This window comes from Thalassophryne amazonica, chromosome 20 (genome assembly GCF_902500255.1).
Source record: "Thalassophryne amazonica chromosome 20, fThaAma1.1, whole genome shotgun sequence".
Taxonomy (NCBI): Eukaryota; Metazoa; Chordata; class Actinopteri; order Batrachoidiformes; family Batrachoididae; genus Thalassophryne; species Thalassophryne amazonica.
This window is the reverse complement of record NC_047122.1, coordinates 15580161-15603499: the sequence shown is the minus strand read 5'-3', so window position 1 is coordinate 15603499 and position 23339 is coordinate 15580161. Positions and strand designations below refer to the sequence as shown.

Genomic DNA, 23339 nt, shown 5'->3' with positions numbered 1-23339 from the left:
TAATTATGATTACTTCACTATTTTACTGTTGCATTCTACCAGTGCTTTTGCAGTAGTCATAATAATTCAAATGATCACACCTTTGTTTCTGGGTGATTATTTTTCTATTTTGTTGTTGCTAATTATCTATGACATCATGCGGTGACGCCACACAAACTGTTTCGCATGTTAGGATCAGCACTAATATGATCAATAATAAATGATAATTATTTTGTTGTTGTTTGAAATTTGTTGCCATTTTGATGAGAAACTGTTGATTTACGAGCCACCAGAGTATAAATGTCCTAGAAAAGTAGGCAATTTTTTAAAATAATTAATCTTTTCCACAAATGGATCCATAGAACCGAATCTATAAAATGATCAAAATTTTCCATCATTACAAAAATTGTAAATGTTCTGTTAATAAAGCTTTTGAAAAAAACATGGACACGCCTTTTCCTCTTTAAATCAGGAAGTGGTTTCTGGTAACAACAGCGCGTTGATTTCACCACAACAATAAAAGAAAAGGCGATAAATATCGAAGAATCTCAATAATTCGGGACAAAAATTCGCACAAACGTCCGCAAAGGTTAAAGTTTAGCGGAAGTGACGCAGTCATGCTGACGGACGCAGGTCAGTAAAGGTGACGTTTAAACGCTTTGTTATTTGTTTCTTTGTTGTGTCAAAAACGTCAGTAAACAAGACGTTTACTTAATTAAAAACTCAACCCTTTCAATGAAATGTAATAGTTAATTTTTCCAGATCAGAAAAAAAAATTTTTTTTAGCTGCTTGATTTCTTTCATTTTTATAATCTGCAAATATCAATGAAATAAAAATAATTAAAAACAGGCTTAAAGATCAGATAATCTTTATATTTTTACTGAGATAGTGATTATTTGTTTGTCACATGAAGTCAGGAGGTGTTTTATTTGATCAGTCCAACGTTTTACATTTGTAATGATTTTAAAAACACGCAGTCATTTTATTTTTCTCTGTCTGGAGTTGGATGAAAGTAATTTAAAAGCGTCCCCTTGAGGTTTGTGAAGGGTGTTTTATTATCAACTCCTTGCGCTCAATAAGACATAAATTACGAGCAGCTGTTGTTTGTGTGTTTAAAATATGAGCCTGTAACTTGACAGATTGGAAACAATTTAGCATTTATCCCATCTTACAATAGTGTCTCACTGATGCCCCTGTTTGCCAGACAAAAAAGGCAAACAAATTTGGTATTGAATGTACTTTGCAATAAATAGTGAAAATCAAGCTGCATTGGCTCATTTTTTAATTGAATCCAAAAAATGTTAGAAATCTGATAAAAATGTCTTAATTTGCAGTGGATGTAGTGTTAATTTTGCTCATGTCTGTACCCCACAAAGTCTGCAGCTGCGTGCCCCCTTTAAATGAAAAAATAGTCCTATACCAAACACAAGGTCTGACAATCGAACCCTAGTCTATATAGTGGAGGTCCAGCTATCGCAAAACAGGCAGCTTGATGGTCTTAGAGTCAGGTGACCAGACTGGGGTTCAAGTCTCTGTCCCACTACCTGCTGGTGTCCTTCGACAAGACAGTTCATCTGCATTGTCTAAGTCCAGCCATCTTTAAACTGGTACTGGCTCTGGCTGGGGAAGTAACCTACAATGGACTGGTGTCCCATCCAGGGGAGTCATAGACTCGAATCCACTTCATGTTACGGTGTCTGTGGATAAGCACCAGCCTCATGGGCCTCAGGGCTAATACAGGACTTCCTTCTCAGGGTAGAAAAATTGCTGGTGTGTTGTATTTGACCCACTGTGCAGATGCGATGTGTTGGCCCAGGAGCCGTGACATCACCATATGTTCAGGTCTGAAGCTCGGTTTGTCTGTGCAGCAGCTCAAAGCGTGAAGACATTTAATTTGCATAAAGTCAAATGTTTGCATCTTCTTTCTCCAACATTTTTTAAGCGTGTCTGATTATGTCATAAAGTTGAGCAGTTTGGGGACTTCAGTGTCTTGCTCAAGGGCATGTCAACACTCCAGAACCCCTTCACTGATAGCATCCCCATTTCACCAACTGATCTTCATTTTCTTAAAAAAACAAACAAACAAACAAACAAACAAAAAAACAGAATTAAAAAAAGAGAGAAACTGGTAAGTTTGTTGAGGTTTTTCAACTGATTATTTCAGGGGTTTTTTTATAATATTTTTTGTTTTTGTTTTTTGTTTTTTCTTACAGATTTCTACATTAAAGAAAGCTGTAAAATAAAAACACCCTAATCAAATGCAATGTAGTGCTTTCAGATGGAACACAAAAATCATACAGACCAAGAAAATTAAGTTGAAATCATTTAAAAGCAGGTTAACTGTAGTTAATACAGGACGTATGTGTTTATGCAGCATGTCGGTTGTTACTGGTCGGATGCAGTAATTATGGTTGAAGTAATTCTGGGTGGACAGCATGTCGACAGTCGACAGGTTTTCATAAGCAGTTGATGAGTCGATGAGCTTCAGTTGAACCATTTGCTAATGTTCAGATTATCCCGGGGGTGCATCTGGTGCTCGACGGGCCAAGAAAAGGTCCTCAGGAGAGTCAACGGGGGACGGCCAGACTTTACGCTCCTCTGGAAGGCAGGTTAATGTGCGTGTGAAGCGAACCAACAGCAACCCTCCACCTGGACAGGTAACGTGCAGCCTGAGCTCCTGCTGTGCACCGCCGTAGACAATACTGTTTTACTCTTCTCTGTCTTTATTCAGAGTAAAAGAAAAGCCACAGACACGGAGGAGGAAGATGACCAGTCTGAGAAGAAGTACAGAAAGTGTGAGAAGGCCGGCTGCTCTGCCACTTACCCAGTTTGTTTCGCCAGTGCGTCTGAAAGGTAGCATGAGCTGCGTCCCAGCAGAAACCAGTCTGTCTGAGCCGCAGTGCAGATCTGCGTGATGGTTTTTCTCTTTTAGGTGTGCTAAGAATGGATATACATCTCGCTGGTATCACCTGTCGTGTGGCGAGCATTTCTGCAATGAATGTTTTGATCACTACTACAGAACGTAAGACGACTCTGGACGTCATTTTTACACACATTTGAATGAACGCTCACAGTCCATATAAAACGCCAACACTTGATATTTCTGTCTGATGTCAGTCACAAAGATGGTTATGAGACATTTTCTTCATGGAAGAAGGTTTGGACAAGTAATGGGAAGAGTGAGCCCAGCCTGAAGGCGTTCATGGCAGACCAGCAGTTACCTTTCTGGGTGAGTTCAGGCTGCGTTGTGTTATTTCATGATCTGTCTCACAGATGCACTAATCACATGTGTAAATGTTCTGGTCAGGTTCAGTGCACGAAGCCAGACTGCAGGAAGTGGCGTCAACTGACCAAAGAGATCCAGCTCACCTCCTCCCTGGCAGCGACATATCGCTGCGGAACCAAGTTCAACAATGTCAAAGTAAACCAATGAAAAATCCAGCAGCTGTTCATTTTATTGATTTTTATTTTTCTCTCTTGTTTTCTGATAATCATCATGCGTTTTTACCTGCAGAGTGAGGGTCCGGATCAGTGCTCCCAACCGGAGGATTTGGTAAGAGATTACTGGAGTTAAAAATCAAGAAGTCCTTTAGGGTTTGCTGCATTTAAATGCTATAATTATACTTTGCAATGAAAAACAGAAAAGTTAAACCAACTTAAAAAGTGCTCCAGTTAGTAACACTCAAATTAATTCATTTGATCCAAACTAATAAGCACTACCCTGCAACCTGGTCCCGGATAAGCGATTGAAGATGAGTGAGTGTAATAAGCACTATTTGTGCCAAATTGCTAACTTAAGTTAAACAAACTTAATTCATTGGTGTCTTGCCAACTAAAGCAATTTCTTAACTGGATTTTCTTTCCCCCAGTATTTCATGTTTAAAAGTGTGTGTTTTTTCCACAGAGAGTTGCTGAGGTCAGCGACAGCTGGTGGCATTCCATGCTGATTTTGCCGCCTCTGTTCAAAGACAGTCCAGCCAGTCCTTTCCTTGCCGCGTACTACCCCGACTGCGTGGGAATGAGTCCATCGGGCTCCCAGAGCTCCACCAAAGCGTTACGTGCAGATCACTGCAGGAATGTCCAGCCTCAAAGTAAGTTTGTGACCATAGCACAGATCTCAACAACTAATATGTATTTTTAATATACACATGGAGAAACATCAACTGGGAGGACATGATGAGCTTTTTCATTATAAATATACATGTGAACATTGTTTGGGTGTGTTGGAATAATTACAGTCCTGCTCTGGAGCTGCCTCAAACTCAAATGACCCAAACGCAATGAGGCAGGTTCTGTCCTCTGAAGGGAAACACATGAACAAGACGAGAATCAAACTGCAGCTGTTGTCACACGGGATGAACCAACAGGATGCAGAATGTCGCCACATTATCAGAATGCGTCTCTGGTCTGTTCATGTCATACACTCAGTGATCGCGAGACTTAATAAAAGATGATGATCCAATTTTTAAGTGAGCAAAATGCTTGACGGCATGGAAGTACACTATGGGTACGCTATTGTTTCTGTTTTACTTTACACAGGATCCTGACCAGCTTTGATCACTCATCGCCAACGTAAACTGAGACAAGTGTTGCTTTGACCTTGAATTCCTAAACGCTATCCTACACTAGCGTACACAGACATCTAGAAGACGATCTACCACATTGTGGTGACTTTGGGTTTTCAACACTCACAAACCTCCAAGACCAGGGGTAGGCAATCATGTGCCATGAAGGATCAAGACAGCGCAAATTGTCCTTGCTACCAATCACCTCAGTAGGTGACTTCATTGATGATGATGTGTCTCAACAGGTGATTTCACTGATGATCAGGTGTTTATGTTCAGTGGAGAAGGTCATCAACAAACCCACCTGCTGAGGTGATTGGTTGCAAGGAAAGTCTGCACTGTCTTGGCCCTTGTTGCCCACCCCTGTCCAAGACTGAACTCGAATGCCCTGATACCAAGTCAGAAAGAACCGTATTCTATCAACCCATACCGGCCAGTACATTTTCAACAAGAGCAGTCTGAGATTTTTGACATCTGCCAATCTGGATCCAGATCACCTTCAAAATTCAGTGGAGTCTTTCATGCACTAATATCTATCTGTGGTGCAAATTTGGTGAGAATCCCTGAAGTAGTTTTGACGTAATCCTTCAAAGTTTATATAAAGTGAAATCTTGATCCAGAATCTGGATCACCTCCAAAATTTAATGGAGTCTTCTTTGGCCTAATATCTATCAGTGGTGAAAATTTAGTCAAAATCTGTGCAGTAGTTGTGATCCTGCTAACAGACAGACAGACAGACAGACAAATAAATAAATAAACACCAGTGATTTTATTATGTTCTTGATGGATGTAATCAGGTTTTTTTTATCAGATCAGATTTATTTTGGTTTGGGTTGTCCCGTTTTATTCCAGTTTGAAAATATAGAAGTATGTTGGCAGAATTTTCTACACAGAATCACAAAACCTGCTGTGCTCCAAACCCATCCAGCACTACAGTGAAGAATGCCTTTCCTGATAAATAAATGCTGCAACAATCAGCATTTTGTATGTGGTTTCTCTGGATAAGGAGCCGTCCCATCGTGAACAGGGCACAGCCGGGAGTGAAACTCATCACATGAAGCTCACGTGGTTTGTAACGGGTCTGGACAATCTTGAAATGTAGTTAACGGTTTTTAGTAATTAGTGCTGATTGTTTCAACTTTTCTCAACAGTTAAATGTTAAAATCAAAAGTAAATGTATTTATTTTTTGAATTAATGAATGAGGCTGTAATCTTTGGGTTTATGCTGCATTTTGGCCCACTAGCCACTGCTGTGTTTTCTGAGTGTTAACACACAAATAATTGAGAAACTGGTGTCAGTGATTGTCAGTTTGGATTTGTGTGCCATGGACTCGTGTCTTAGATGGGTGTTAACAGCGATTTCCTCAGTTCCAGGCTTGTGTCCGTACTTCCAGCCTTTTTACCAACCCAACGAGTGCGGCAAGGCTCTGTGCGTGCGGCCTGACATGATGGAGCTCGATGAGCTTTATGAGTTTCCAGAGTTTTCCCGTGATCCCACCATGTATCTGGCTCTGCGTAACCTTATCCTCGCCTGCTGGCACAGGAACTGTAAGGTACGCCGCAGACACCTGCCGTCCAAATCCAAAACTTAGAGTTTGGAATTGTTATCCTGTTTTATCTCTCTGGGAACAACAACAACAAAAAAGCCAACACTTAAATTTTTTCTCCTCAAGGATGTGTTGACTTTGGAGACATGTGCGCCACACGTGATTGTTCGGGGTTTGGTGCGCGTGCGCTGCGTGCAGGAAATGGACCGAGTGCTCCAGTTCATGACCAGGAAAGGCCTGATCAACACGGGCGTGCTGTCAGTCCAACGTCCTCTGCTTCCTGAAAGATATCGCGCCGTGAGTGTCCACATTCTGACTGAGTTATCAAACTGCTCAATACAGTCATTCCAGACCCAATCCTGGCCCTCAGGGACCCCGAACCTGCACATTGTCTGTCTTATGTGCTCTCTCCACATCTGATTGGCTCAGGAAGGCATGTGTGCTAGCTTTTGATTGGCTGAGCACACTTGAATGAGCCAATCAGCTTTTAGCTGAGCAGGTAAAGCCCCTTTCACACCGGGGCTGCTCCCAGTTGCTCCCTGTTGCGTCATGACGATGCAGGAATTTCTGCGTCAGGTGCGCGCAGCAAGGGGCAGTGAGGAGGTGAGGACACAGCCTGCAGGTTCTCTGCACAGAGAAATCAGAGTGCACAGTTTGGCTGCAGACAGACTGTGCACTAGACAGTCACCAGACAGCTCCACACAGAGAGGAGCAGCAGCTGCAATCAGCATTTTTTTTTCCTGTGGTTTTTTTTTTAAGTGTGTAGTTTTTACTGCATTGAGTGCACGGTATTAAAAACAGTCCTGCGTGATTTATACTTTGGGAACAATGGAACGCAGCAGGAATCATAAATTGGCATCAGGTAATGTTGTCTTGTCAGGGTGTGGCTTCCAGTCATGCTGAGTACCGTCCTGTTCATCTGACTTGCGCTGAAACCACTTAATTCTGCGTCGAGCAGAGGACGCAAAAAAAATTAAACATGTTTAATTTTTGTTTGCACCCCTCTGTTGTGGCACTAGGTTGCTTCCACGTGGCGTCGTCATAATGACGCACGACGCAATTGGGAGCAGCCCCGGTGTGAAAGGGGCTTTAGACAGAAAATGTGCAGGTTTGGGGTCCCTGAGGATGAGGACTGTCAACCACAGCTGCTTCACACAGTTTAATTATCCAGACAGAGAACCAGCCCAGATGTGGTGAGAACAAACAGAAAGGCCCATATCAAGTTCCAACCCAGATCCCAATTGCTGTGAGACTGTGATGATAATCACAACAGTGAAATATCTTAAAATGGTTTTGATGTGGTTTAATTGGAGATATTTTGCAATAAACTGGTTTAAAACGGTTGTGTCCCAGAAATGAACCAATAGACTGTTGTTACATTGTTTAGTGCATGCGTACTGAGTACTCCACAGGTTGGTCATGTAGAATGCTGTAGGGATCAGAGCCTTTTAATGCGGGCGAGCAGGCTTGCTGTAAATACACAGACATGACTGAATCTATGGATAACACTGACAAATGCCTGTAACTTACCCAAAGAAAGGCGTACAAAGTCCGTTAAACGTGTCCCAGACGTGACAATCAGAACAATAAGACAATGTTAGGTTGATGACACTGGCACCATCAGCTGTAATCCCTTACACACTGTGTGTACATTTTTGTCAGGGCTTTATTCATGAAAATCATTCTGTATTACAACAGTAAAATAGCTTGTGTGAAACATCTTCAACTTCATCAAAAACATTAAAGTGTAATGCTCCAGTCGTCATAAAAAGACAACACCAACTCAGTGTTTTGCAAGTGTTGAGAAACAGTAAAATGTGCACTGAATGCAGCAGAACTTCTCGCTGAGGGTGCAGTTTACTTTCGTTTTGAGGCGAGTTGCCAGGTCTGCACTTTATAAACCAGCCTGTTAGAAGGCAAGGCGGATTAAGGCATTTCATCCTGTCTTCTTTGGATCATGGGCGATCATAGTACAACCCCAATTCCAGTGAAGTTGGGACGTTGTGTGAAATGTAAATAAAAACAGATTACAATGATTTGCAAATCCTCTTCAACCTATATTTAATTGAATGCACCACAAAGACAAGATATTTAATGTCCAAACTGATAAACATTTTTGTTTTTGTGCAAATATTTGCTCATTTTGAAATGGATGCCTGCAACACATTTCAAAAAAGCGACACAAGATTGGGAAAGTTGATGAATGCTCAAAGAACACCTGTTTGGAACATCCACAGGGTCAACAGGTTAATTGGAAACAGGTGAGTGTCATGATTGGGTATAAAAGGAGCATCCCCAAAATGCTCAGCCATTCACAGGCAAAGAAGGTTGGGTGAGGATTGCCACTTTGTGAACAACTGCGTGAAAAAAATAGCCCAACAGTTTAAGAACAATGTTTCTTAACATTCAATTGCAAGGAATTTAGGGATTCCATCATCTACAGTCCATAATGTAATTAGAAGATTCAGAGAATCTGGACAACTTTCTACACGTAAGCAGCAAGGCCGAAAACCAACATTGAATGCCCGTGACATTCGATCCCTCAGGCGGCACTGCATTAAAAACCGACATCATTGTGTAAAGGATCTTACCGCGTGGGCTCAGGAACACTTCAGAAAACCGCTGTCAGTTAACACAGTTCCTCGTTACATCTACAAGTACAAGTTAAAACTACCATGCAAAGCGAAAGCCATACATCAACAACATCCAGAAAAGCCGCCGCCTTCTCTGGGCCTGAGCTCATTTGAAATGGACAGATGCAAAGTGGAAAAGTGTGCTGTGGTCTGATGAGTCCACATTTCAAATTGTTTTTGGAAATCATGGACGTTGTGTCCTCCGGACAAAAGAGGACAAAGACCATCCAGGTTGTTACCAGTGCAAAGTTCAAAAGCCAGCATCTGTGATGGTATGGGGTCATGTTAGTGCTCATGGCATGGGCAACATACACATCTGTGATGGCACCATCAATGCTGAAAGGTACATCCAGATTTTGGAGCAACACATGCTGCCATCCAAGCAATGTCTTTTTCAGGGACGTCCCTGCTTATTTCAGCAAGACACTGCCAAGCCACGTTCTGCATGTGTTACAACAGCGTGGCTTCGTAGTAAAAGAGTGCAGGTACTAGAATGGCCTGCCTGCAGTCCAGACCTGTCGCCCATTGAAAATACGTGGCGCATTATGAAGCGCAAAATACGACAACGGAGACCCCGGACCGTTGAACAACTGAAGTCTTATATCAAGCAAGAATGGGAAAGAATTCCACCTACAAAGCTTCAACAATTAGTGTCCTCAGTTCCCAGACACTTATTGAGTGTTGTTAGAAGGAAAGGTGATGTAACACAGTGGTAAACATACCACTGTCCCAGCTTTTTTGAAACATGTTGCAGGCATCCATTTCAAAATGAGCAAATGTTTTCACAAAAACAATAAAGTTTATTAGTTTGAACATTAAATATATTGTCTTTGTGGTGTATTCAATTGAATATAGGTTGAAGAGGATTTGCAAATCGTATTCTGTTTTTATTGACATTTTGCCCAACGTCCCAACTTCATTGGAACTGGGGTTGTACAACAGCACCCTGTGGAATAAGATGTGAGAGCCACTACTCATCTGTGTTTCGAACCAATAGGCAGTTCACGCCCCCCATTCTGACAGCAGAGGGGGGAGAGAGATTTACACACTACCGAGCATGCACATTGCGAATGTAGCAGCAGTCTATTTGAAGTGAATTTAACCCAATTTAAATTAATTTGAAGATGGTTATTAGATGTTCTGAACTGGTTTGAACAGGATTACATTTGGTTTTAACTTGTCAAACTGATTGTTGGCTTTTGGACAGTTTTGTCCAACAAGCAGTGGTGCCTTTGGTGACCACCAGCCCGAGGCTTTGGAAATGAAACAAAATGATAAACGAGCTCATTTCAAGCTCCGTGCACCTTTAAAACTGGTCTCACTGACAGCTGCACCTGCATGCTCCTAATTTCCATCATCCATCCAGCTGAACTATCCACTCATTGTATTTTACAGGGTGCATATAGAGGCTTTTGAGTGTCAGCAGTAGTACACACCTGTACTTTGAAGTGTTTTATGGTTTGTTCAGGCCTCTGCCTCTCATCTTCTTTGCAGAGGAATGTGATCATTGTTGGTGCTGGTGCATCAGGACTGGCTGCTGCACGACAGCTGCAGAACTTTGGCACAAAGGTAAGAGGTTTGTGATCCCGGCCTAAATTCTGTGTGAGCTCCTGTTTGAAGGTGTTTTCTGGTCCCTGTACGCTCTCTGGTTTGATCGGTTGGCAGGTGATGGTGCTCGAGGCGAGGGAGAGGATCGGAGGTCGTGTGTGGGATGACTCCTCTCTGGGCGTCACTGTGGGTCGAGGAGCTCACATCATCAACGGATGTGTGAACAACCCAATCGTACTAATGTGTGAACAAGTGAGGAAATATCCCACTCAACCGAAACACAACCACGAGGCTGCAAAGCTCCGCCTCTAAACTGCTGTTTGACTCATCCTCTGTAGATGGGCATCAAAATGCACAAGCTGGGAGAGAGGTGCGAACTGTTCCAGGAGGGCGGGCAGCTCACCGACCCGGCCATCGACAAACGCATGGACTTCCACTTCAACGCCATTCTGGACGTGGTGTCGGAGTGGAGGAAGGATAAGTCTCAGAACCAAGACACACCACTCGGAGGTGCTGCACTGTTTGAAGGATGAATAGGTGTTAAGGATGAATGATGTTAACTTTTAGATCTGTTTAAAACTTTGTTTATATTTAAGCAGTTTGTTGTGGCGGTCACAAAAGAGGACACAAATTTAATGCAAATCTTAAAATGACAATTTTAGTCCTGATCTCTGCAGAGAAAGTCCAGGAAGTGAAAAAGAACTTTCTTCAAGAATCTGGGATGCAGTTCAGCGAGCTGGAAGACAAAGTGCTTCAGTTTCATCTCAGTAATCTGGAATATGCCTGTGGAAGCACCTTAGACCAGGTCTGAAAACCCCAAAACTCAAATAGATGCCGGCTGCTTTTTCTTTATTGTTCACTAACACCAAAAACATTCTCCCCACAGAGAGGGCCCATGTTTTACCCCCAGTCTTTGTTAGCAGGATTACTCCAAACTGAATGAGTCAAGTTCTTAAAACTGGCTGACAAAGTTTGTCTTCTCCTTGGATACTTGAACTTTAACTTTGGACCAGAGGCTGGTCCAAAGTTAAAAAAAATAAATAAAAATAAAAGCATTGTGAGCTGGCTGATTTTGATAAACTGATTTGTATAAATCTTCATACAAATGTTGAGCTTGAGTGGAGTGTGAATGTAAGGAACATGGTGTGACGATACGTGGCGTATCATGATAATTGTGTCGTGAAACTTTTAACATCAGCTACTCCCTGGAAAAAATAACTCGCTGATGAAGAGGCACTCATGTGACTTATATACATTATGAACATTTTTGTGATGAATATTGAAACGTGATAAGTGTCGTATTGTGGAATATCCCAAATACGACAAATGACATTTTTAACATTAATACTGAAAACTGGTACATTTTGGCCTGTATGTACTCTGATTGGTCGTTGGGTTGGGCTATAGTTGGGGATAACATCATTGATCATGACCATGAAAATGTTTTGCATGTTTAGTTTTATCTTTTTAACTAAGATAACTAACTAAAGTTCTCAGTTCAACACCACCCCACCCGTTGTCCATGTTAAGTGGAGTTGTGTCGGGCAGGACATTCGGCATAAAATTTGTGCCAAATCATCATGCAGATGCACCTCTGATCAGCTGTGGCGATGCTGAAGGGACTTATTGCCACCTGCTGTCTGTTTGTAGGTTTCAGCAAGATCCTGGGATCACAATGAGTTTTTTGCCCAGTTCTCAGGAGACCACACTTTACTCACAAAGGGCTATGGCGTTTTACTCCACAAACTAGCCAAGGGCATCGACATCCGCACAAACTGTCCGGTTTGTACCGCAGTTTTTACATTATAAAGGTAGAAATATCTTACTGTGAAGAAAACAGTGTGGGTGGAGTTCATTTCTTTTTTTATTATTATAGGTTCAGACCATCGAATACTCAGGTGACGATGTCAAAGTTACGTCTTCTAGCGGTTCCCAGTGGACAGCGCAGAAGGTAAAATCATCAGCAGAACATTGGAAACAGCCAGGACAATTCATGGTCACCCCTCAGACTCATACAAGCAAAAACTAAAACCCTGTTCAAGCTGGTGTTGGCTGAACTGGATTCAAGCTAGATAGCCAAACCCTGTCTGGACGGAGTCTAGCAGGTCACCAGCTTCTTTCCCTGAGCTGCAAACAAACTGCCAAACTCACATTAATCTCCTGAGCACTGCACTCTGTTATCAAACTGTTTGGTGGGTTTTAATCTTTTGTAAGTGTCCTTCAGTTCTATTGTCTCCTTTCAGGTTCTCGTTACAATTCCTTTGACTTTGCTTCAGAGGAACCTGATTCAGTTCAAACCTCCGCTTCCAGAGAGGAAGTTGAAAGCAATCCACAGTCTAGGAGCAGGAATCATTGAAAAGGTAAGAGGGTGTTAACGAGTGTCTCTAATCTTTGGTTACAGTCCTGGCATGTAGTATAGTATAGATAAACGAGTTTGCACCCCCGATCTTCATTGAGATAATTCCAAAACAGATAAAAACAGTCATCTTTTATGTCTCCAAATTTAAAGGACAAACTCATTAAACTTTGGTGTAACTGAAAAAGCAATTTTGTCTTACTTCTGTAATATTCCACAGAGCTAATTATCACCTGCTGTACACTTACTGAATGTTGGATGGATGATGGAAATTAGGAGCAGGTGCTGTTTCTGTATAGCAGGATATTAGATTAGGGAAGCACCACATTGCTCTGGTTGTTTAACAGCAGTTACTAGTAGTGGAACAGATCACAGCTAACAAGCACATATCACTGTGGCAACAGCAGATCATCCACTGTATCATGACCGGAGTTACATGAGTTTGGACATCAACTCAGAATAAAAGAGCAGTGTCATTTCAGTATGACAGACAACAGGTGTAATGATCGGGGCTGTGTGCCCTGATTTTTATGAATAAAGTTCATTTCATAAGGTGCTGTTATAAGGCGCAAAATGAGTTCCTTGTCAGCTGATGTCGGCCAAGTTTGTCAGAAACTTTTGTGCGTGTTCAAATCTGAGCGGAGATCAGGCAGAGAGATTTGTTTTTTAATTTTCCTGTGGCTGATAGAATATTCTGGACTTCCGAAAGCTCTGGTATCAATTCAGCACAAGTACACATGCAGCTCAACTGTCACTGAAGGCATGTGTCACGTCAGACAAGTAATCTGTACCCTGGTTACTGTTATGATGACAACCTGAAGCACTCACTAACTAAAAACCTGTCACCATGGAAGACAAAATTAGGTAAATGTTGAATGAATCCTTTTTCAAAGTTTTGGTACATGCAGATTCAATTTAGATTATACATGCAGGTTTTTTTCCCCCCATTACCGTGCACCTGTCTGAAACACCTCACATGGAATATTTTTATATATAAGTACAACCCCAATTCAGTTGGGATGTTGTAAAAAATATAAATTAAAAACAGAATACAATATATTGCAAATCCTCTTCAACTTATATTCAATTGAATACACCACAAAGACAAGATATTTAATGTTCAAACTGATAAACTTTATTGGTTTTGGCCAAATATTTAATCATTTTGAAATGGATGCCTGCAACATGTTTCAAAAAAGCTGGGACAGTGGTATATTTACCACTGTGTTACATCACCTTTACTTCTCACAACACTCAATAATCATTTGGGAACTGAGGACACTAATTGTTGAAGCTTTGTTGGTGGAATTCTTTCCCATTCTTGCTTGATGTACGACTTCAGTTGTTCAACAGTCCAGGGTCTCCGTTGTCGTATTTTGCTCTTCATAATGTGCCACACATTTTCAATGGGCGACAGGTCTGGACTGCAGGCAGGCCAGTCTAGTACCCGCACTCTTTTACTATGAAGCCACGCTGTTGTAACACGTGCAGAATGTGGCTTGGCATTGTCTTGCTGAAATAAGCAGAGATGTCCCTGAAAAAGACGTTACTTGGATGGCAGCACGTGTTGCTCCAAAACCTGGATGTACCTTTCAGCATTGATGGTGCCATCACAGATGTGTAAGTTGCCCATGCCATGGGCACTAACACACCCCCATACCATCACAGACGCTGGCTTTTGAACTTTGTACTGGTAACAATCTGAAGGGTCTTTTTCCTCTTTTGTCCGGAGGACACGACGTCCATGATTTCCAAAAACAATTTGAAATGTGGACTCATCAGACCACAGCACACTTTTCCGCTTTGTATCTGTCCATTTCAAATGAGCTTGGGTCCAGACAAGGTGGCGGCATTTCTGGATGTTGTTGATGTATGGCTTTCGCTTTGCATGGTAGAGTTTTAAGTTGCACTTGTAGATGTAGCGACGAACTGTGTTAACTGACAATGGTTTTCTGAAGTGTTCCGGAGCCCACGTAGTAAAATCCTTTACACGATGTTGGTTTTTAATGCAGTGTCACCTGAGGGATCGAAGGTCACAGACATTCAATGTTGGTTTTTCGGCCTTACGTGTAGAAAGTTCACCAGATTCTCTGAATCTTCTGATTATATTATGGACTGTAGATGATATAATTCCTAAATTCCTTGCAGCTGAATGTTGAAAACATTGTTCTTAAACTGTTGGACAATTTTTTTTACGCAGTTGTTCACAAAGTGGTGATCCTCACACCGTCTTTGCTTGTGAACGGCTGAGACTTTTGAGGATGCTCCTTTTATACCCAATAATGTCTCAACTTTTTTGAAACGTGTTGCAGGCATCCATTTCAAAATAAGCAAATATTTGGCCAAAAACAACAAAGTTTATCAGTTTGAACATTAAATATCTTGTCTTTGTGGTGTATTCAGTTGAATATAGGTTGAAGAGAAGTTTCAAATCACTGTAGTCTGTTTTTATTTACATTTTACACAACGTCCCAGCTTCATTGGAATTGTGGTTGTAGGTACATTCAGTACATTGTGGACTCACCACAGTTGTGTCCTTTTTTCCTTGGATTGTATAATCCAGAGTTTGCCTCACAGAAAACCAAGAAGACAAAATGTGAGTTTTCTGAAGAGGATAAGAGTCATGTGACTTTTTTCAGTCCCTGGAATGATTTTTTTTTTTTTTATGTTTTTGATGTTCATAACTGTCAGTTGTTTTCCAGCCATAGAAAATCCAGTGAAAGGTGTTATTTGTCCATTGATGTCAATTCTCTGCAGATTTAGCTGATACTGCCCGTGAATGAAGGGGATAAGCACACACACACACACACACACACACCCAAGATATATCCAAACTGACAAGCATGAAAAATGAACTGTTTAATGTTTAGCTTGTTTTGTCTGCTCTCTCGCTCTCTCTCTCACTCAGTGCGCATGAACAGTGAGGAAATATGATGGCAAACCGCTCAAAATCCAGTATATACAAAAATGGCAGATCTCTGTGGAAATGTGACATCATCTGTAGCGTACAAACGCCACGTGAGACACCAAATTCACATGGGCTGCTGAAGCGGTTACACAGAAAGATGTTTTTGTGGATCGGGCGTGTTTTAAGCCGCACGACAGATGCACAGATGTACTGTGTGACGGGTCCTTATATAAGTGTGATTCTGTGTCACGATTACTTGTTTTTAAAATGATAACTCGTTGTGCCATCATGAATGCAGCCTGTGCTCTGCTTGCTACATGCTCAGCATATTTTTGGATTAAAAAACAGACTAGCGCCAAAAAATTATAGGAGTTGAGGACAAAGTGTCCATCATCTCTTCACTGTGCACAGCCGAGCTTGCAGAAAGTATACAGCTCTGGACAATAATGACAATTCTTGACTTTTCTTGAATGAATTTAGATCAGAGGATGAGACAAATCAATTTATCTTATAAGTGTTGTTAATAAAATTACATTCCCACCAGACAATGTGGACATCCTCATCTCTTGTTAAAAAAATATTTGAAGTTTTAAACTTAGATCAGCTTTGCCCCAATTCTGTTTTTTTTATTCAGTGACATTGTTCATATTGCAACTTAATACAACAAGTAAGTATTTTATTTTGCAAATTATGTAAAACATTAGACACTTTTTTTTCATTCATGACCACAGACAAGAGTTAATTGTTTTCTTTTCTTTTTTAAATTATTAAAAAAAGCAATGTAGTATTTGCCCCCTCCGGCTGCTCTTAAAATGATCTGATCTGTGAGGCCCCTAGCAGATACACCCTGAAACTTACAAAAATGCATGAATTTACTTGTGAAAGAAAAAAACAAGGAAGGTCCAGAGTGAACTGGGAACAGAAATGCAAAAAGAACCATAGACTCGACTTTCTGATTTAACAGCGTTTTACACTCTAAGACATCACATGCACAGTGGAAATTAGGAGCAGGTGTGGTTACTCTGAGCTTGTTTGGTTTCTTTAATTTCCATAGCCACAGCTGTATCAAATTCGTGGCAGGGAGGAAACAGGTGTGAATTTGTTCCTGATCACTGTGTCCATTGCTAGATACGGTGCATTCACAAAGTATTCACAGTGCTTCACTTTTTCCACATTTTGTGTTACAGCCTTATTCCAAAATAGACTAAATTGATTTTTTTTCCTCAAAATTCTACACACAGTATCCCATAATGACAATGTGAAATTTGTTTTGTGATTTTTGCAAATTTATTTAAAAAAAAAGAAAGAAAAAAGGAGAAAAAAATCACTTGTACATAAATATTCACAGCCTTTGCTATGAAACTCAAAATTGAGCTCAGGTGCATCCTGTTTCCACTGATCATCCTTGAGATGTTTCATAGGTGGACTGGAGTCCACCTGGGGTAAATTCAGTTGATTGGACAATTTGGAAGAACACACACCTATCTACATATAAGATCCCACAGTTGACAATACATATCAGTGCACAAACCAAGCATGAAGTCAAAGGAATTGTTTGTAGACCTCAGAGACAGGATTGTCTTGACTCGAGGCATAAATTTGGGGAAGGGTACAGAAACATTTCTGCTACTTTTAAGGTCCCAATGACCACAGTGGCCTCCATCATCTGTAAATGGAAGAAGTTCGGATCCACCAGGACTCTTCCTAGAGCTGGCCTGTCTAAACTCAGCAATTGGGGGAAAAGGACCTTCGTCACAGAGGTGACCAAGAACTCGACGGTCACTGTCAGAGCTCCAGCATTCGCCTGTGGACAGAGAAGAACCTTCCAGAAGGACAACCATCTTTGCAGCAATTCAGTGTTTCGCTGTTCAGTTTCAGCGTTTTGCGGTCCGTGACTCATGCAAGAGATCAGTTTCAGCAAAGTTACGGTTCAGGGGACAGTGTAATCAAACCTCATGAAGTATGGACAACAAGACAACATCGGGGCACAGCAGAAGTCCATCACAGGTGCTACACCTCCTCCAGGTAACCCTCTCAACTTGGGAGAACGTGTCATCATCATAATCGCACATCCTCATTAGTCATTGTTTACATTTGCTGTGAAACTCTTCTGGCACCGCGGTGCATTCTGGGAAGCGCAGGCAGCCACCAGGGGCATTATGGGAAACGTTAAAGTACCGAATCCACCAATTAGGCCTATATGGTAGAGTGGCAGAAGCCACTCCTTAGTAAAAGAAGTGGCTGTCTGCCTGGACTTTGCCAAAAGACACCTGAAGAACTCTCCGACCATGAGAAACAAAATTCTCTGGTCTGATGAGAAAAAGATTGAACTCTTTGGCGTGAATGCCAGGCATCATTTTTAGAGGAAACTAGACACCATCCCTACAGTGAAGCATGGTGGTGGCAGCATCATGCTGTGGGGATGTTTTTCAGCAGCAGGAACTGGGAGACTAGTCAGGATTGAGGGAAAGACAAATACAGCAATGTACAGAGACATCCTGGATGAAAACCTGCTCCAGAGCGCTCTTGACCTCAGACTGGGACGACGGTTCATCTTTCAGCATGACAATGATCCTAAGCACACAGCCAATATATCAAAGGTGTGGCTTCAGGACAACTCTGTGAATGTACTTGAGTGGTCCAGCCAGAACCCAGACCTGAATCTGATTGAACGTCTCTGAAGAGATCTGAAAATGGCTGTGCACCGACGCTCCCCATCCAACCTGATGGAGCTTGAGAGGTGCTGCAAAGAGGAATGGACAAAACTGCCCAAAGATAGGTGCATCAAGCTTGTGGCATCAAATTCAACAAGTCTTGAGGCTGTAATTGCTGCCAAAGGTGCATCAACAAAGTATTGAGCAAAATGTGAATACTTATGTACATGTCATTTCCTAGTTTTTTATTTTTATTAATAAATTTGAAAAAAAAAAAAAACATTGTCACTACAGGGTGTGTTGAGTAGAATTTTGAAGGGAAAAAAAATGCATTTACTCCATTTTGGAATAAGACTAACATAACAAAGCGTGTAAAAATAACTGAAGTGCTCTGAATAGTTTCCAGATCCACTGTATAAATGATTTTATTCCCCTTTTTGCAGATCGGCCTGCAGTTCCCGTACAGATTCTGGGACAGCAAAGTGCAAGGGGCGGACTACTTTGGTCACATCCCGCCGAGCCCTGACAAGAGAGGCATGTTCAGCGTCTTCTATGATCTGGACCCACAGGTTTGTCTCGTTACTCCACCACGTGGTCACTGTTAAAGTGTGTTGTAACTGAAGCCACTGAACGACACTCATACACAAATCCTGTCACAGATCCAGGTGACCTCAGATGTGTTGGATTGTAGAGTTGTATAGAGCTGATCAAACAGAGCTGCAATGCTTCCTGATTCTCAGACAAAAAGTCTTAGCACCGCCTTTTCCTGTGTGCAGGGGAAGAAGGCCGTCCTCATGTCTGTTATCACTGGCGACGCCGTTGCCACCGTGCGGGACATGGATGACAAAGATGTAGTTGAGGAATGCATGAAGGTTCTAAGTGAAGTGTTCAAGGACCAGGTACCTCAGACACGTTTCGAAATGCTACATGATGACTTTATTTGTCTCCATTTTTCACAAAAGGTGGCTGAAAAACTTTTGTCTGTCCTGAAAATGTGCTATTAAATTTTTTGGGTGGAATGTTTAACTGTTTCTGTTGTCGCTTCCTGTGTGACAGGAAGTCCCAGAGCCGCAGAATTTCTTTGTCACACACTGGAGCAAAGACGCCTGGTCTCAGATGTCATACAGCTTTGTGAAGACAGGGGGCAGTGGAGAGGCTTATGACATCCTCGCGGAAGATGTGCAGGGAAAAGTTTTCTTTGCGGGAGAGGTAACACCATTTTTACGTCTTACTTGCATCATGAAACATTTGTTCATTGGCTTTGGAAAAAGCAGCAACTGAGTGAATAAATAAGTGAATACCGCCGGGCTATGAACACGATAACTCAAGCTTTGGTCCCACCAAATAATAAAGCCATGAATAATGAGCTACGTATGTGAACACTGCACAAACAATTAAAAAACACTGCATGTAAATGCGAGTGATTGCATCGGCGCACACAGCGCAGCTCACCTGATCAATTATAACGAGATGTTAAATCTATCATATATAGATTATATGATAGATATAAAAGTTGAATATGATAGATTGATGGATGATGTAAAAGTTATATCACTTCTACAACTGCTCATAAAGTGAACATGCAACTGTTTTACCAAGCTATTACAACATAAACGCTGTTCCAAATACTTTATCCACCTCATGCAGCACAGGAAAAAATCCTCTGTGATTCCGGAACTGATTACAGGTGTTTTCAGCCAAACCCTGACAGAAAATGATTCATCTGTTAAAAAATGATTTTTTTTTTTTTTTTTTTTTTTTTTATATATACAGTGGCCAGCGGGTGGGATTGTCATGACGAAGTGCATGAGAGGGCTAACCCACAATAACCTGTCCTGTCCTTGTAGCCACCAGGTACTTGGATAATGGGCTTCTAACAGCCTCGTCCTCACCACTAATATGCCTCTAAAATCCTCGTTTGTCCTCGTAGTATCTCACACAAACTGCCCCATGCTGTTTTTGCTAAATTTTGAACTTCTTGAAATTAGCGCCATGCTCAGAGATGAGCCTCCTTAGCTGAATATTCTGCCGCTAAGAGCCTCTCATAGCCACTATTCTCCCACATTTGTTGACTAACTGGACTCGTACAAAAAAAAAACATGCTACGTGGCTCATTATTCATCCTTCATTATTTGGTGGGACCACGGCTTCAAAAATGCAACCAGCTTGTAACTTTACAGGTTAACGGTGGATAAAGTGATGACAATTTGGCTAATTTTGCAGTAGATCCACAGAAAAAGCAAATTTGTTTTGCTAATGTAATAATACAGTCTGCATGTCTGACACCCGCTGGACACGTCTGGAGTTGTTGCAGGGAAGATCATCACTTGTGTGAGCAGCATGCAGAGCTGTAGTTGTCTTGAAATGACCTTGATTCTGGTTGTTTTGCCGCTTTCATAATATTTCAGTGATGAGTAGATATTTCGTGGGGATGAATCAGTGCAGAAACTTCATGGATCCATTGAACATAAAGATAACGTGCATGTGATGATGCATTCTGTTAACGATGTGCACCACTTTCAAGCTGAACCCTGGCTTAACCTCGATCAGCTTGCAAGATGACCTTTTTTTAAAAAAGAAATGAGACTGGTTCTTCATGTATTGTGGATTTATTTATTTATTTTTTGCCAGGCAACCAACAGACACTTCCCTCAGACTGTGACGGGGGCCTATCTCAGTGGGGTCCGAGAGGCCAGCAAAATGGCAGCCATGTGAACTCTGTCCCACGGCGCTCAGACACCAGCAGGGACACACGGGTCACACAGTACCACACACCAAACCCACCAATCTGGATTGCTAGATGAAACGAGGGTTCACTGCACTGTGACCAGCAGCGCGTCTTTAGAGTGCTTCCCGCAGTGGAGACGCCTTGAGTCAATATTTAACACCAGAGTGAAAGCTTTTTCTCTGTACTCGGGTACACAAGTCTAACATACATGAAGCACTGGCCGAGAACAACTTTTCCAAACTTGGTATCACCTGAAGATGATTTCCAAAGACTTTACCCCCAAGAGGTTATACAGTATTTAAAAACTAGGGCGATGTTTAATGAGTGATTGGTGTGACTGTTTTTGTGTAAACTGTGAATTGAAGCGTTAAACATGGAGGAAACCTTCAGCTTTAGACTTGGAGATGACAGTCCGGCTGCTTTCTCAGGGATGTGATCAAAACACCTGGATTTAGTGTGATTACAGCAACATTAAAACCTTTGTTAGCAGGTCCTGATGTGTTCCAGATGTTTGAGCAGATAACCGTGCTGTTCACACTCTGATAGTTTAGATGTAGGTTTGATGGACGATGTAGTTTCCATGCATCATTTCATGTTTGCGTCCTATTTGTCAGATGCTACATTGTATGTTGTGTTGAATAAAGTCAGCGATCGAGTGGCAATGTGTAGAATAAACTAGATTCATTAACGCTACACTGTCACGTTTATGAGCAAAAATCTAACAGCATTCAGAACCATTGGTTCATTAGTCATGTACATAAGCAACAACGGTCAATGAGTTTTCATGAACTCAGAATGAGCCTATAGTCCAGTCAAGTTGTTGTACATGAGGCCTCCGTAACAGTAACCTCCTGAAAAATGCAGCAGTCTAAGTAGTTAGTCTAAACAGAATAAAGCGTAGGAGTCCAAAAGCAACAAACATCTGTTCAACCTGAAAGTTAGATATTCATCAAGTGCTCATGGTGACAGCAGCAACCTCTCAAAATCAGATTCCAAGGTCCTCATGTACAAAGACTTGCGTGGATTTCCTACTGAAACATTGCGTATGCCAAAACCCAGAAACTGGCGTAAGCAGAAGAATATACAGATGCATCAAAGTGTGCATAGGCATGGATCCAACCTCATTCCGTTTGTACAACCCACTGAGCGTTGAATTGAGTGCACATGCACACGCAACAAGCTGTTCCCGAGCCATGCCCCTATTTAAATATGCAAATATATTCACATAGGCCCTGGGACCTGGGGATTCCCCTCCCTATCTGGAATGACCATGGTAAGAAAAGGAATTTAACCAAGTGTGAGCTAGAGCTGAAGTGAAGCAAACTTAATAAATGAAGTAATTGAAGAAACGCAGGGATAAACTTGAAGCAGAACCAGTGCACACACACTGAATGCACCGCGGCTGATACGGTGTAACATGGAGAGGTGGTTATGTTCTAGAGGATTACCAAAATGGCAGAGAAGATCATTGGGAACCCTCTGCCCACACTGGGGGACCTTCATGGCTCTAACTGAGCCAACACCATCCTAAAGGACTCATCCCACCCTGGCCACTCTCTGTTTGAGCTACTGCCATCAGACAGATGGTACATATGGAGTTAAATTTGTCTCATTAACACCTGCAAATGCACAGAGGGCGATCTACAAATAGTCCTTGATTTGCACACGTGTTTTGTGGCCCACAAACATAAAATTCCAATTTGTAATGTGTGTTGGTTTTTACAAATAAATGTGTTTTTGTAAATATATAATTTTTTCATTTGTAAAAAAAAAAAAAAAAAAAGGCATTTGCAAAACTGAAAATTCTATTTCTGAAGCGTGATTCAGCATTTATGGATTACTGATCACACGCATTCATTGCTTTGCTCACTTACACAATATTGAGACATTCTGAATGCAAAACTGCAGTTGAGATTTACAAATATGTCGCTAGTCACACTCCAATCAATCAATCAATTTTATTTATATAGCGCCAAATCACAACAAACAGTTGCCCCAAGGCACTTTATATTGTAAGGCAAGGCCATACAATAATTACGTAAAAACCCCAACAGTCAAAACGACCCCCTGTGAGCAAGCACTTGGTGACAGTGGGAAGGAAAAACTCCCTTTTAACAGGAAGAAACCTCCAGCAGAACCAGGCTCAGGGAGGGGCAGTCTTCTGCTGGGACTGGTTGGGGCTGAGGGAGAGAACCAGGAAAAAGACATGCTGTGGAGGGGAGCAGAGATCAATCACTAATGATTAAATGCAGAGTGGTGCATACAGAGCAAAAAGAGAAAGAAACACTCAGTGCATCATGGGAACCCCCCAGCAGTCTACGTCTATAGCAGCATAACTAAGGGATGGTTCAGGGTCACCTGATCCAGCCCTAACTATAAGCTTTAAGCCTTATCTTAAAAGTAGAGAGGGTGTCTGTCTC

The 23339-nt window shown here is 41.7% G+C and overlaps 1 protein-coding gene across 1 annotated transcript; it reads left to right on the top strand.

Annotated features, from left to right (window-relative positions):
- Window positions 1-452: 452 nt before the first annotated feature.
- On the top strand, window positions 453-21607 carry LOC117501965 (lysine-specific histone demethylase 1B). Its single transcript, XM_034160940.1, has 21 exons — window positions 453-612; window positions 2492-2637; window positions 2712-2833; window positions 2913-3002; window positions 3098-3209; window positions 3288-3401; window positions 3495-3533; window positions 3885-4071; window positions 5914-6098; window positions 6219-6389; window positions 10220-10294; window positions 10391-10525; window positions 10612-10783; window positions 10951-11078; window positions 11924-12055; window positions 12150-12224; window positions 12517-12633; window positions 18635-18760; window positions 18968-19090; window positions 19248-19400; window positions 20823-21607. Exons 1-21 carry the CDS (start codon window positions 597-599, stop codon window positions 20904-20906), a joined length of 2502 nt encoding a protein of 833 aa, XP_034016831.1. The 5' UTR covers window positions 453-596; the 3' UTR covers window positions 20907-21607.
- Window positions 21608-23339: the final 1732 nt, after the last annotated feature.